The 15353-nt window shown below is 54.4% G+C and overlaps 1 protein-coding gene across 3 annotated transcripts in view; it reads right to left on the reverse strand.

Annotated features, from left to right (window-relative positions):
• The window catches only part of MAST3 (microtubule associated serine/threonine kinase 3), a 30196-nt gene that overhangs the window by 4578 nt on the left and 10265 nt on the right, over positions 1 to 15353 (reverse strand). For all 3 annotated transcript variants that reach the window (XM_064734538.1, XM_064734536.1, XM_064734539.1), the window contains 20 exons: positions 11453 to 11541; positions 11147 to 11219; positions 10957 to 10977; positions 9153 to 9231; positions 8049 to 8206; positions 6513 to 6588; positions 5466 to 5675; positions 5279 to 5380; positions 4651 to 4783; positions 4087 to 4154; positions 3679 to 3764; positions 3350 to 3558; positions 2929 to 3067; positions 2590 to 2722; positions 2323 to 2488; positions 1988 to 2089; positions 1624 to 1746; positions 1199 to 1308; positions 910 to 1055; positions 369 to 589 (listed from right to left, as the gene is read on the reverse strand). In XM_064734538.1, coding sequence (XP_064590608.1) covers positions 369 to 589; positions 910 to 1055; positions 1199 to 1308; positions 1624 to 1746; positions 1988 to 2089; positions 2323 to 2488; positions 2590 to 2722; positions 2929 to 3067; positions 3350 to 3558; positions 3679 to 3764; positions 4087 to 4154; positions 4651 to 4783; positions 5279 to 5380; positions 5466 to 5675; positions 6513 to 6588; positions 8049 to 8206; positions 9153 to 9231; positions 10957 to 10977; positions 11147 to 11219; positions 11453 to 11541 — 2444 coding nt within the window. The remainder of the gene's footprint in view (positions 1 to 368; positions 590 to 909; positions 1056 to 1198; positions 1309 to 1623; positions 1747 to 1987; positions 2090 to 2322; positions 2489 to 2589; positions 2723 to 2928; positions 3068 to 3349; positions 3559 to 3678; positions 3765 to 4086; positions 4155 to 4650; positions 4784 to 5278; positions 5381 to 5465; positions 5676 to 6512; positions 6589 to 8048; positions 8207 to 9152; positions 9232 to 10956; positions 10978 to 11146; positions 11220 to 11452; positions 11542 to 15353) is intronic.

Consider the following 15353-nt stretch of genomic DNA (forward strand, 5'->3'; position numbering starts at 1 on the left):
TCTCTGAGGTGAAAACACCACAGCTGCCACCCTTGGTCAAGCAGCAAGAGCCAGACCAGCCCAGGCACGTCCCATCTGGCTATATTGGGATTTAATTCCAATATATTGGCGCCCAATGTGAGGCAGCTCCATCCTGGGGATGGATCAGTCAGGGAAGAGACCCTTGAGGTGGCACCCTCACTTTTGCTGCAATATCCAGCCAGCCAAAGGTGTCTCTGAGGTGAAACCACCACAGCTGCCGCCCTTGGTCAAGCAGCAAGAGCCAGACCAGCCCAGGCACATTCCATCTGGCAATATTGGGATCTAATTCCATACTGCAGGACCCTGGTTGTCCCCAGAGATCCCCACGCTGCCCGCAGCCTACTCACCAGATAACGCCGACTGCTTCACCGCGCCGCCAGTCCCCACGTCCGAGTCTCCCACCACAAACTTGGGTCTCTCTGGCTTGGATGCCACACAAGGGCTCTCATCCTCCGAGGAGAAGGCAAACTTGGGCATGGTGTCCAGGCTGAGGGTGCTGGGCAGTGCCGTGGGGCTGCGGCTCCGCTCGTGCCGGGAGCTGGAGCTGCCGGACGTCCAGGAGCGCAGGCTGTGGGGAAGAGCAGGAGGGCTCAGGATAACCCAGGGTGGGCAAGGCAGATGGCACTGAGCCACTGCAGCACCCCCAGGACACATCCCCCTGACCCCTCAGAAATAACACAAACCCTTCAGTGCCATCACAAACCCGTGGTGTCAGCACAAACTCTTGATCCCAGCACAAACCCCAGTTGTGCAACTTGGTCCAGCACAAACCCTTGGTCGACACCTCGTGCGCAAACCCTTGGTCCCGGCACAAACCCTTGGGGCTGGCACAAGCCCTGGGCACCGTCAGGAGCCCACCCCATCAGTGCAGCCCCCCTGGCCACTCACCGGGGCTCGGTGCCCGCTGGCCTGCTCCTGTCCTCATCCCCCGAGTGCCGGTCCCACCGCTCCTCCTTGTCATCGCAGTGACTCCGGTCAGAGGACGAGAGGCTCAGGGTGGAGTTGACCGCCAGGAATTCTGAGCTGCTGTACACCTGAGAGGGAGAGGAGCCATCAGCAAGGAGCAGAAATTTGGGAGTTTGGGTGCTGTGGTGTCAGCTAAGACGGCGATGCTCGGCACAGCCACGCTGTTTGTGGTGCCACAGCATTTGGGATGCTGCAGGAGGGGCTGGAGCACCTTGCTGAAGCGGTGGGAGCAGGAGGAGAACTGCCCAATCTCCACTGATGATTCCTCATCGTTGGTTTCCTCATCCTCTGAGTCCAAGTGACGATACCTCTCAGAGCGGGCTGAAAGCAAGAGGGGAAGGGATGTCACCCTGCCTGCAGCCAGAGGGGAAGGGATGTCACCCTGCCTGAAACACCCCACATGCTGCCTGCAGCAGGGCCCCAAAGGGTGACAGCCCAGCCCCAAACCCCAGGGGAGTTCTGGGGGATGAAGCAGGTAAGGGTGAGCAGCCTGCAAAGAGGATTGTATCTCTTTTGTGATTTGGGTTGTAAAGCGACCAGCTTCACCCAGGAGATTTTCATCCCCTGTGGGAGCATCCAAAGTGCAGCTGGGATAATGGATTGGCAGAGGTGGAAGAAGGATGGATTTGGCCTCACTGTCAAAGTAGCTGGTGTCATCCTCCGACTCCAGCTGGGGGATGAACTCGGCCTTCTGCCGCAGCAGCCCGTTCCAGTCCAGATGGAGGAAGAAGGAATGGTGCTTCACCTCGTGTGCACCTCCTGCCAGGCAGAGAAACCCATGTCAGGGGCATGGGGCAAGACCCAGAGTGCTCCCACTGCCACCCTAAACAGCACAGTCTGCCCTCCACACAGAGCAAACAGCTTAAAAAAGATAGACAGGAGCCCTGTGAAGCAGGACACTTCCTCTGAGCACCCTCAGCATGGCAGGACATGCTTTGGACTCAAAGCCATATAAATTTGATGGGAAACAAGGTGCCCCTAAGGGGGCTGCCATGCTTACCAGTGCCCAGGCGCTCAAGGGGACACTGCCTCAGCAACCGTGTGATCAGGTCCTGGGCATCTGCAGGGAGAGCCTCGTCCCCTTCTGGCCACATAATTTCATCTGCAAGGAAACAGGAAAAGAGGGTTGGGGTGGCTGGAAGGGTTTGGACACTTCTGGGCAGCAGGAAAGTCTCCCAGGAGCTGCAGCAGGGGAAGGGCTCTCCCAAAGTGGGGAGTCAAAGCTTGAGGAGCCTCCTCGCTGCTCAGCGAGGGTGACAGGAAGGAATGGAGCTTCCCACGTGTTAAAGGAGGATCCTTGGCTGTTGGGAGCACAAATGTGTCCCTGGCACTCACCACTGATGACCTGCCCGAAGAGCTCCTCGGGGGTGTCTCCGAAGAAGGGGACACAGCCCACCAGGAACTCGTAGAGGATGATGCCCATGGCCCACCAGTCCACGGGCTTCCCATAGCCCTGGATGAGGATGACTTCAGGGGCAATGTACTCCGGAGTGCCACACACCTGTGAGGGAAGCAGGGGCTCACACCTCTGCAGTGACCTTTGCAACAAATCCTGAGGTTATCAGGGATGGCAGGTCAGCCACGTGGAGCAGGACCTCGTACCTGCTTGTCCATGAACTCCCGCGTGTCCTTCTCCATGTGCCCTTCGTAGAGGTTCGTGGTCATGTTCATCAGGCCAATCTTTGACAGACCAAAGTCTGTCAGCTTTATGTGGCCCATGGAGGTGATGAGCAAACTGCAGGAGAAGACAGACACCCCACAATGCTGCTGGTTGCTTCTGGGGAGACCTGAGATGGACCAGCCGCACCCCAGGGCCTCTGGTCCTGATGCAACAGCACAGAACCAGTCTCTGAGGAACAAAACCCATTCCGCCCTTCCCTCTTGGCTTTCCCTTCCCCATTCAAAGCCCCACCCTTGCTCAGAGCTGCCCCACAGGCTCACTTGTCAGGTTTGAGGTCCCGGTGCACGATGCCGTAGTTGTGGAGATACTCCAGGGCAAGAACGGTCTCGGCAAAGTACATCTTGGCCATGTCCACGGGCAGGGGGCCCATGTTCTTCAGCAGCGTGGCACAGTCCCCCCCTGTGGGGACACAGGGGGCTCAGGGAAGGCAGCGAGCTCAGCAGGACCAGCAGGCTCCCAGCCAGCCCCTCTGAGCAGCTGATCCCCTGGCACGGGGCACAAATACTCCCATCGGTGACCATGGTCACCACCTTCATCAAGGAGATCAGGATCACAAAATCATCTCCTTGTGCTTTCCTGGAGCACAGCAGGGTAGGAGATGTCCAGATGGTGTCCTTGATGCTCAGGCTTTGATATCCTCCCCTGCTCCCTGCACCACTCAGCCCCGAGCTCTGCTCTCACCTTCCACGTACTCCATGACCATGCAGAGGTGCCGCTTGGTCTCGAAGGAGCAGAACATGCTGACCACAAAGGGGTTCTCAGCAAAGGTGAGGATGTCCCTCTCCACAAACACCTGCTGGATCTGGTTCCTCAGGATGAGGTTCTGCTTGTTGATTTTCTTCAGGGCGAAGCGCTGCCGCGTCTCCCTGTGCCTCACCAGGTACACGGCCCTGGAGGAACAGCCGGACCTCAACCCAAATCCTCCAGCCACCACTCGGTGGGGCATGGACAAAGAAAGGCTTTGGAGTCATTTACAGATGGAGACAACTGATAGGAGCTCCCCAACTCACCCGTAAGCCCCATTGCTGATCAGCTTGATGGTCTCAAAGTCCCCCTCGCAGGGCTTCCTCCGTGGCACGGGGATTGAAGGCTGGCTCTGAGGAACACACAGGTTTTTAATGAAGGAGGAATTCACCCAGCACCATCATGTACCACCTCCAAAAGCTTCTTTCTGCCAGAGCCCTCCCCAGTGTCAAACCCCAAAGCAGAAGCCTGAGATGGTCTGCAGATCGAGCCCACTCTGAGCTCTGTCCACTCAAGAAGCCAAATGAGGGACTGTGAGATCTTCCCCTTGAGTACATCAATCGCCCCTGGGGACAATCCAAAATGAACAGCTCCCAGTCTAGGACAGCTGCCAGGAGCTCTGGTGTGGGGTGAGGTGGGAGGAAGCTGGAAGCAGCAGGTGGGACCACGCTCACCTCACAGGTGTCATCGTTCTCCGGTGTGATGGTGTTCCCACTGTCGAAGTGATCCAGCTGCCCCATTTCTGCAGATCACAGGGGTGGTTTTCACTTTCCTCATGCTCAACACCCACCAAAATCACCCCCTGCCCAACCACTCTCCCCCCAAACCCAGGGACCCCATGGGGATTTGGCCACATGCTTTGCTTGAACTATCCTATGGAGAAATTCAGGTCATGACGTTAAGAGGTTCAACACAAGGTTAAACATTTATATAATTCTTTTTTTTTTTTTTTTGATAGTCATTCCTGCGTTCTCCAGGGATTATGATTCACCCCCCAGGGCCATGGATTAAGTGTTTTTGAGCTTAATCTGCTTTGCTGAACGTGTTGGAAGCAATAATAAGGGATGTGGGGCTGGCCAGAAGGACTTGGCCATCGTCCTGGTCCTGCTGTGACCTCCCTGCCATGACACCAGCTCAGCCCTGCAGGTCTCCCTGACACCCCCCAGTGCTCAGTTGGGATCACCAGTGGCCAAACTGGGAGTCCACATCCTCCTGCAGACCTCAGAGTGGTTCCTTACCCTCCAGTGGGTCCTTGACGAGCCCCAGCTGGCTGATGATGTATCGGGGAATATCAGTCTTTATTCCCTGTCCAACTTTGGCATGTCCTTCTGCAGCTTCCAGGAGATGGTAAAACTCCTCTGGGTCGAACTCCTGGATGGGGAAAACCAAGCACAGTTGAGGAGAGAGATTTTGCAAAGTTAAATTATCACTCTAAGCCTTGCAGGTGACACCTGTGACTGGGGACAGGCCCCGGATGCATCATTCCCCAGGTCAAGGGTGATGGAAAAAAAAATGTAGCTCTGTGAGTTGACCTTGGAAGGAAAACTAATGGAGATGAAAATTTCATCAGGAACCACAGCACAAGGTCACTGCTTTAGAAATTGAGCAAATCAACCAAAAAGAAAAACCAAAAAACCTGAAAACCACAGAGTCACAGAATGGTTTGGGTCAGAAGGGAACTTAAAGATAATCTCATTCCAACCCCCTGCCATGGGCAGGGACACCTTCCACCATTCCAGGTTGCTCCAAGCCCCATCCAACCTGGCCTTGGACACTTCCAGAGATCTGGGGGCATCCTGGAGGCTTTGCCTCCTCTCTGGGCTGGCATAGACCATGAAAGACAAGACAGGAGCCTCCATGTCTTACCAGGCACTCCAGAAGTCGGGCAGGCCGGGAGATGATGATCAGCAGCTTCCTCACCAGCTGATCAATGAACTTCACCTCCTCGCTCTCAGAACGCTCCTGAGCCTGTTGGGAGTGGAGACAGAATCCAGGTGTCTCTTGGTGGCCTCACCAGGTGGCACCAGACAGGGAACTGCCCCTCCATACTCACGTCTCGGAGCATCTTCTCCAGCTTCTCCTGCAGCTCCATGAAGTAGCGGGAGGTGATGAGAGCTCCCTGGGACTTGGCCAGGCAGTCTCGGGCCAGCTCGATGATCTGGTGGTGGATGAAGCCCAGCACCCCATCAGCCAGGGGCAGGGTGCTGCTCGGGGAGAAGTTGGTGATGGTGTCCTGCAGGCGCTCCTCCATTTGGGCTGTGGCCTGCAAGGTGGAGAGGATGGTGATGGCCAGGAACACACGTCCCCATGCCATGGGTTTGGCCAGCCAGGATCTCATCCTACTTCCTGGACTGTGTTTGACCATTCAGGATCTCATCCTACCACCTCCTGTACTGGATTTTATCAGTCAGGACCTCATCCTATCACCTCCTGCACTTGGTTTGGCCAGCCAGGATCTCATCCTTCCGCCTTCTGCACTGGATTTTATCAGTCAGGATCTCATCCTACCACCTCCTGCATTTGATTTGACCATCCAGGATCTCACCCTACCTCCTGGACTGGGTTTGGCCATCCAGAATCTCATCCCACCACCTCATGCACTGGTTTTTATCAGTCAGCATCTCATCCTATCACCCCCTGCATTTGATTTGACCATCCAGGATTTCATCTTACTTCCTGGACTGTGTTTGGCCAGCCAGGATCTCAATTCACCACGTCCTGCACTGGGTTTTATCAGTCAGGATTTCACCCTACCACCTCCTGCATTTGATTTGACCATCTAGAATCTCATCCCACCTCCTGCACTGGGTTTGGCCATCCAGAATCTCATCCCACCACCTCCTGCAGCTCAAATATCCACATGCACATCAAGGCCCCCACCTGGGAACCAGCTTCCAACAGACTGCAAAAGCTCCACCAAAGTCTCCAGAGCCCTGTGCCTGCTTGTGTGGATAACAAACCCCAGGTTTGTTGTGTCTCCAGTGTCCCCAACACCCCCCATGATCTACCCATGCATTCCACACACCCACAGGGAGGTGAAGGCGCTGCCGGGATGCCATGGAGGCACCAACACGCTCATCCCTCAAGTCCTGGCTGTTACCTTGGGGAACCTCTCCTTGTAGACATGGTTCATCATCACCACCTCATTGTCAAACGTTCCACTCGTCCGTCCAGGGCTGCAGAGGGAGGAGAAGGGCAGCATTACGAGGGTCAGGTCATTCACAGCTGTGCAAATGGTCACTGCCCCTGGAGAGCAATTTGGTCTCTCCTCCTAAATCCTGGCTCCAAGTGGTGAAAACTCATCCAAGAGGAGTCACCAGCCTTGGGCCAGCACTCCCAGACACTGGAGGTCCCTGGGATGTGGTCTAGAGAGGCTTAATCAGGTCCCCAAACACAAGTCACTTGGAAATCCAGAACTGAGAGGTTCTGGATGTTCCACCATCCCCTCAGCTTTCAAGAACGAGCTCATCTTTCCCTTCCTCTGGATCCCACAATTTCTTGCCATTGTTACCATTTTTGCAGCTCACCAGCAAACAAAAAAACCAACCAAACCTCCTGGTGGACACAGCAACCTTCATTAAACACAGTTTCCCTCCTTCCCTCACCCAACACTGCCCCTCCCAGGGCTCTGCCTGGTGATCCCGTTATGCAAAGCAAGTCACAGGAGCAGCCAGCAACTCATTAACCACTATAAAATAATAAATGTTGTGATTAAAACCAGCCCCAGCCCTGCCCCAGCCTGTGCTGTGCCAACTGCAGAACTGGCATCTCCTGGGTGAAAATCTCACCACCTACAAACCCCTGTCAGATAATTAATCTGATTTTAATGAAATTTCGGCCAGCAGCATGCAAGGCTGCAGCTATGCCTCTGGTAGCAAAGAGGGTCGGGAGATTTTTCAGAGGGAAAAGAGGATTTAACCAAATTTAACCAAAAAAAAACCCAATTTAACAAAAAAAAAATTCAAAATTAAAATAACTCAGAAGGGCAGGGTTTACATTTTCCATTTCAGGGGAGGCTGCTGCCTTGCTTAACAGACTCCTGTGTTTCAAAGCAAGCCAGCCTTGTCCTGGGAGCTGTGTCCCACCTGAGGCCATGGGATCGTGGGTGCAGATAATTCAGATATGATAATTCAGATATGATAATTCAGATATGATAACTCAGAAGGACAGGGTTTACATTTTCCATTCCAGGGGGGGCTCCTGCCTTTCTTAGCAGACTCCTGTGTTTCAAACCAAGCCAGCCTTGCCCTGGGAGCTCTGTTCCACGTGAGGCTGCAGGATTGTAGGTGCAGATAATTCAGATATGATAATTCAGATATGATAATCTGATATGATAATTCAGATATGATCATTCAGAGGGGCAGGGTTTACATTTTCCATTTCAGGGGAGGCTGTTGCCTTTCTTAGCAGACACCTGCAACAACCTGTGCTTCAAAGCAAGTCAGCCTTGTCCTGGGAGCTGTGTCCCACCTGAGGTTACAGGTGCAGATAATTCAGATATCTGATATGACAATTCAGATATGATCACTCAGAGGGACAGGGTTTACATTTTCCATTCCAGGGGAGGCTGCTGCCTTTCTTAGCAGACCCCTGTGTTTCAAACCAAGCCAGCCCTGTCCTGGGAGCTGTGTCCCACCTGAGGCTGCGGGATCGTGGGCGCAGGCAGGGCGAGTGCCGGCCCTCCTCGTCCGTGACGCTCTCCGTACTGCGGAAATGCTTAGAAAGGAAATGCAGCTCGTCGGGGGTGGGCTGGTACGGCAGCTGGTGCAGGCGCTCCTGGGAGGATGAAGATGACTGGGGACAGAGAGAGAGACAGGGAGGAAGGAGATCAGTGATGGGGCTGTGCTTCCCAGCAGTGAGGGAAATCTCTGAGGAGGTTGGGATACTGACAGGCAGTGCATGGGGTGGGTTTGGGGGTGTGGAATGGGGACAGGAGCAGGCTGGGGAGGTCTGCACTGCTCAGTGCCAGCCCAAAATCCTCCATTCTCCCACTCAAAGCTCCACTGAGCCCCAATCCTTGTAACTCCAGCATCCCAGGCAGCTCAGTCCTGTCACACCCAGGGATGCTGTAACTCCCAGGGATGCTCTGATGCTCAGGGATGTTGTAACTCCCAGGATTGCTCTGATATCCTGGCATGCTGTGACCCCAGGAACACTGTAACTCTAGGACACAGTAACTCCCAAGAATGCTCTTATACCCAGGGATGCTGTAATTTTCAGGGATGCTGTAATTCCCAGGGATGCTCTGATGTCCAGGGATACTTTGATACCCAGGGATGCTCAGATCTCCTGGGATGCTGTAACACCAGGGATACTCTGATGCCCAGGAACACTGTAACCCTAGCACACAGTAACTCCTAGGGATGCTGTAACTCTCAGGGATGCTCTGATGCCCAGGGATGCTGTAACCCCAGGGATGCTCTGATGTCCAGGGATGCTGTAACTCCCAGGGATGCTGTAACTCTCAGGAACACTGTAACCCTAGGACAGAGTAACACCCAGAGATGCTGTAACCCCACTATGGATGAAGTTAACCCTAATGGGACACCATAACCCCCAGGGTTGCTGCAAGCCCACAGCCAAGCCTTATGTGTTTCTCAAAAGCTCATTTGGGAAGCAGGATGCAGCTAAAGCACATGGCCCTTTAGAACCCAGCACCGTGGAGCTTTGGAGGCATTTCACCAAAAATCAGAGGGGTTTAGGATCTTATCATCTGCTAGCATGAGAAAGCAAATGTTACCGAGACCGTGGAGCTGGGGGTGTTGGTCCCATAGCCAGAGGAGGGTAACGAAGCCAGTGACCACCTTCTGCCATCAGCCCTGCCAGAGCAAACACAGCAATCACACACAGGGGAAAAAACCCAACATCGAAATGCAAATCAACAACAGCAGAGCCAAAAACCAGGGAACAGAACACAGGGGTGTTTTGAGGAATAAAGCCCTGAAATCTCTGCTCAGAATGGACTGAGATGGGGTGAAATAAGGGGTTTGCAGGTCAGGGGGCTGTTGCAGGGACAGTGGCAGGCAGCAGGGTCAGAGCTGAGACTCCACTGAATCCATTTCACACAGGGCAAAAAAAAAAAAGGCTGCAAGAGTCTGATTTGTAATTAGAGCAAAATTCAGCCCGCTGGGAGTTTTCTTGGTGAGAAACTGGGATTCCCAAAGACTCATCCTGAGAGTTTGAACAAAGCTGGTCTGCACTAATACGGTCATGCAGATCGTGTGCACTGCTGTGAATGATGTGGCTAGAAGGGTTAAAATAGGGCTCAGGTGTTTAGGTAGGATGATTTAGTCTTTTGAGTAGAATCCTGCTAGAAATGGTGTTCCTATTAGGGCAAGGTTGCCCATGGTAAGGCATGCAGTAGTTGTGGGTAGTATCTTTTGGAGTCCTCCTATTTTTCAGATATCTTGTTCACCATTTAGGCCATGAATGATGGAGCCTGAGCACAGGAAAAGCATGGCTTTGAAGAATGTGTGAGTTGAGATGTGAAGGAAGGCTAGTTCAGAGAAGTTTAGTCCAAATGTAACTATTATTAACCCTAGTTGAAGTGGAGAAGGCAATGATCTTTTTAATGTCATTTTGGGTAAGGGCGCATGTGGCTGCAAATAGTGTGGACAGGGCCCCCAGGCATAGGCATAGGGTGAGGACAGGGTCACTGTGAAGAGACAGAGCTGGGGCTCCATTGAATTCATTTCACACAGGAAAAAAAAAAAAAAAGCCTGCAATAGTCTGATTTTTAATTAGAGCAAAATTCAGCCTGCTGGGAGTTTTCTCAGTGACAAACTGGGATTCCCAAAGACTCATCCTGAGACAGCAGGCGCCGGGGAGCAGAGCCTGCCCATAAACAGGAAGGGAACTGCTCATACGCAGGCAAATGCTTCCTCTTGGAGATGTTTCCAAGGGATGGGGACACATCCAGGTCAGGACAAGGCCCTTCACCTCCCACTGCCATTTCCCTTGTGGGGTCAAGGACAGCAGGAGCTGGCAGGGAGCCACATGCAGCTCCAGCAAACTCCTGACCCCACAGCCTGGCTGCTCCCTCTGGTACAAGTGTGCAAACCAGCAGAGCCTCAGGCTTGTTTCCAGTGACAATCGATGGCTTAAAATCAGCCACCCGCCCTCCATGTGTAATTAATTAATTAGTTAAACAGAGGGCATGCAGCAGGATCTGCCTCTGTGGAGATCTGGATGAGAGATCCCTGGACATCTTCTGAAAATCCAGCAGGAGTTTGAGATGGGGCTGAACACCCAGCCATGGGAACAGAGATATTTCTGCTCCCAGAGCTGCAGGGAGCACAGTCCTGGTGCAAAATTCCCCACACAGGGATGCAAATAAAGAATCACAGAGTCCCAGATGGGCTTGCATTGGAAAGGACCTCAAAGAACCAGTCCCATTCCCTGCCACCTGCAGAAACACCTTCCACTCCACCAGATTGCTCCAAGCCCTGCCCAGCTTGGCCTTGAACGCTTAGAAAAGAAGGTCCCTGATGATGTGGAGCAGACACCTCCCCAAAATGCAGCCCATGCCCATCCCTGGTACTTGCCTGTCAGTCCGAGGAGCATGGCTGGGGTGGCAGGAGGAACATGGCAGAGGAAACAGCACCAGGCCAGAAAGCAGGCAGAAGAAAAGCAAAAACAAAGGCAAAACGAGTCACTTGAGATCAACAGAACAGTTCCCTGGAGGGGGAATGATCTTTACAGTGAATATTCACTGCTCTGGGGCTGGGAGCTCACCTGCGAGCGAAGGGGAAGTTGATGGAGGTGCTGGCAGAGAAGTTCCGTGGGCTGTCCAAGGGGCTGCTCCCAGCTGCAGGGAGAAAAGGGGAAAATTCATCCCAAAACCCACCCCAGGACCATGTCCACAGTGCTTCAGGCTGCTCCTTCAGGGGAAAGTGTTTAAAGCACTTCCCAACCCTGGAAAAGGCACCTGGAGCCAGCCCACTGCTGCTAACAAGGTGCTGAAGCCCTGCATCTTGTTAGTTTTGAGATATTTGGGTAATTTTGGGAGATGCTGGATCATCCACTGGGATAATCCCTTACCTGTTGGCACGGAGAGAGGGGAGAGAGGCCGTGAGAGGGTCGGAGAGGGGGTGCCCACCACTAAACTCTTCCTGTTGCTGCTTCGGCAACTGGAGAAGAAAGAGAGGGAATTAATTTAGGAAATTAAAAAAATTTAGGGAATCCATGACAGCCAGAGCTGGATGGGCTCAGGCACATAAATAAATATCTGCTTGCACATGAATTTCTGTGCCAGGGAACACTGCTGCTGTCACCCCACTGATTACAGATCTCCTGCCACAGGGAAGATCCACCCCAGGCCCAGGGCTGCTGCTGGAGATGGGCACACAGGGCTATTTTTAACAAAGAACTGTCCCAACAAGGTCCCACTTCTGGTTTTGGCTCACTGGGGAGGGCAGAGGAAGGAGGCTCCTTGGGCAAGAGCCCCAGGCAGGAATAGAAAAAGGGATGTAAAAGGAGGAAGCAGTGGAAATGCCCAGCAGCCACAGCCTGACCTCTCCAGTGCATGGAAAATGCCCCCAGTTCCCATAAATCCCCCTGCCCTTGGTGGCCCCCATGTCACAGCAGAGAGGACAGCCCCAGAGTCTCCAGGAATTTGTGGGAATTTTGCCCCTGTCTGGCAGCAGGAGGGAGCCACGAGCACCAGCACCAGGTGAAAAGCAGCACCAGCACCTGACACCCCAAAACTCCCCAAAAATCCCATCCTGGCATCACAGCCCAGCATCTCTGCAAGGCCACATCCACAAGTGCTGGATCCTCACATCCCCATCTCCATTCCCACCCTCCCAGCTCACAGGGTTTCCATCCTCACAGGGATTTTGGTTTTCCTTTCCTTTCAGCCCTGAGTCTTGCCTTGCAAGAGCCTCTAAAATTCCCACTGCTGCTCCCCACTGTTGTACCCCACTCCCACATTTCAAGCATTATGGGCTCATTTAAGTTCTCCTCCACTCTGCCAAGAGGAAGCTGCAAATATCCACAGCCCAGAGCAGAGGCTCAGGCACGAGGAGGAGCCTCCCCTTCCCCTCCTTCCGCTTCCTCAGGCTGCAGACTCCTCAAAGACACCGAGTTTCCTCACCCAGCTGGGAACAGGAACCCACAGAGATGCTGCTGATTAAAGGGCAGCTTTTAACATCACCCCACGGCCACAAACAGCCACAGCAGCCAGGGGTGAGATGGAACAGAGGGCATTCTCCATGGATCCCAAAAACAGGAGGGAGTGACAGGGGCAGCCAGGGAGTAAAGGACAGTGACTCACAACAGGCACCAACAGGTGGGTGTGCAGGACACTGATGGACAGGCAAGGTGGTCAGAGCTCCAGACAGATGGACAGAGCTCCAGATACATGGACAGAGGTCCACACAGATGGACAGAGCTCCAAATGCATAGACAGAGCTCCAGACACACGGACAGAGCTCCGCACATGTGGACAAAACTCCAGACACATGGACAGAGCTCTACACAGATGGACAGAACTCCAGACATGTGGACAGAGCTCTACATGCATGGACAGAGCTCCAGACACACAGACAGAGCTCTACATGCATGGACAGAACTCCAAACATGTGGACAGAGCTCTGCATGCATGGACAGAGCTGCACACACACGGACAGAGCTCCAGACACATGGACAGAGCTCCAAACACATGGACAGGTTACTGCACACACATGGACAGAGCTCCACACACATGGACAGAGCTCCCCACAGATGGACAAAGCTCCAGGTCTGACATCCAGCACCCCTCCCCTCCCTCTGACATCTCTCCCCTGCAGGGCTCCTCCTGCTCAGGTTTTAGTGGAGATAAACCCAGGAGCCCCAAACTCTTTTGAAGGTCTTGGCCACCAAGGAAGGTCCTTGGGGCCACCCAAACCCCTCCTCTGCCCCAGCACGAGGGGTCTCTGGGTGTCCCCCAGGACACACATCCTGTGATTGCTCTGAGCTCACCTGGAGCTGCAGTGACCATGGAGGGCTCAGAGGTTCCCTCTCAGCACCTGGGCTGAGCTGAGATGTTGGGGGGAGACAGAACCTTCCCCTCCCTATTTCCCCCTTCCTGGAATCACAGAATCCCAGAATGGTTGGGGCTGGGAGGGAACTTTGAGATCACTTCATCCTGCCATGGGCAGGGATGCCTGCCACCATCCCAGGCTGCTCCCAGCCCTGTCCAGCCTGGCCTTGGGCACTGCCAGGGATCCAGGGGCAGCCCCAGCTGCTCTGGGCACCCTGTGCCAGGGCCTGCCCACCCTCCCAGAGAACAATTCCTCCCCAACACCCCATCTAACCCTGCTCTCCTTCCTGCTTTCAGTGTTTCATTTTCTCACTTAAACACAGGCCTGAACCCCAAGCAGAGCTGCAAACTCTCAGCCAGAACCCACAGCCTCAGCCCCGTGTGCTGGATGGGAAACTGAGGCAGGGTGAGCAGCCCTGCCCCGGCACCGCAGGGGCACAGGAAGAGGTTTAGGAGCCAGGAGGGCTCCAAGAGCTCTGACACTGCAGAGGGGACAGCCTGGGGGGTGAGGGGCTCACCTCTCCTGCCTGGCTTTCATTTTGGAAGTGAAAACAAACCTTTAGTGGAGGCAGTTCCCGTCAGGGTGACACAGAGCGCGGCCGGCGTTTCCTGTTTCCGCGCTCCACCCTCGCTCCCACAACCATCCTGCGCCTCTGTCACCCCCCCTGCGCCTGACACATCATCTCCAGCTGCTTCCCATCCCTCCAGCACAGAAACCTCGGCCTACAAACCAGCCCCGGGGCACAGACAGCTGCTGGGGCTGCTGCCCGCTCTGCCTCCATCACCTCGCTGCACGTTTGGGACCAAAAATGGAGTGGAAAATCGCTGTCAGCATCGCTCAGGCTGAGGCTGCCTTGGCCCTGGCGCTGCTGCTGCCATCCAGAAGTTGTTTCAGGGGGTGTGGAAAGTGTGTGACAGCCTGTGTGACCCCAAAGGCTGGGGTAAAATCGTGTGTCAGACATTGGGAGGAGGAACGGGCACTGCAGCAGCGCCATGGGATGTGCAGGGGCAGGGGATGGAGCAGAACCTGGCAGCTCCTCCGGGTCCCAGAATACCCTGAAGTGGGAAGGGATCCACAAGGATCATCCAGCCCAACTCCTGGCTCTGTACAGACACCATGCTGGGCCTGAGGGTGCTGTCGAAGCACTCCCTGAGCTGGAGCTGGTGCCCTGAGCAGCTCCTGGGATGCTCTGCACACACAACACTCAGCTGGCACAGGAGCTGGGCAAGCAGGGATGGGTGGCTCGGGGCCAGGGCTGTGGGACACCATGGGTGAGGCAGGGAAAATCACAAAGGGACAGCAGTTCCTGCTGATCTCCCATGGGATCTGTCCCTAAAACTTGCCAGAGATACATACGGCAGATACCAGTGCGGTGCTGGGCACTGCAGGCAGGTGAATCCGAGGCAGAAAAGAACCAGTTTGGGACAAAGTGGGTGCGGGGTGGAGGGAGCAGGGCGGGGTCTGACGGTGATAAGGGAGCAGGCACAATCTCAAAGGGCAGAGCAGGCTCTGCTCCTGCTGCGTGACCGAGAGCACGTGTCTGTGCTCCCAGCTCCTTTCCCTGCTGGCTCCATACCCCGCAACAGCTCCAGTGTGGAGCTGGAGATTTGGGGAAGTGCCATGGATCACCATGTCCTGGAAAAGAAATTGCTTTCCAGTGGGATAAATTCATGTTTAACTTCGAAACTTGCTGAAGCAAGCAGCTGCATCCAAAGTTTCTTCATGACATTTGTCCTCCATGACTTGTGTCAGTGCTGAACTCTGCTGCCTCCAGGAATGGGGCTGGGACAGGGCTGGAATGGAGCTGGGGTGAGAACCAGGGTCTGGACAGAGAAATGGAACATGCTGGATGGCACAGATCCTACCACACCCTCATCCCACCCCAGCATAAACCACTGCAGGTGCTCCCATGAACCCAC

This window comes from Zonotrichia leucophrys, chromosome 28, assembly GCF_028769735.1.
Source record: "Zonotrichia leucophrys gambelii isolate GWCS_2022_RI chromosome 28, RI_Zleu_2.0, whole genome shotgun sequence".
NCBI classification, from domain to species: Eukaryota; Metazoa; Chordata; class Aves; order Passeriformes; family Passerellidae; genus Zonotrichia; species Zonotrichia leucophrys.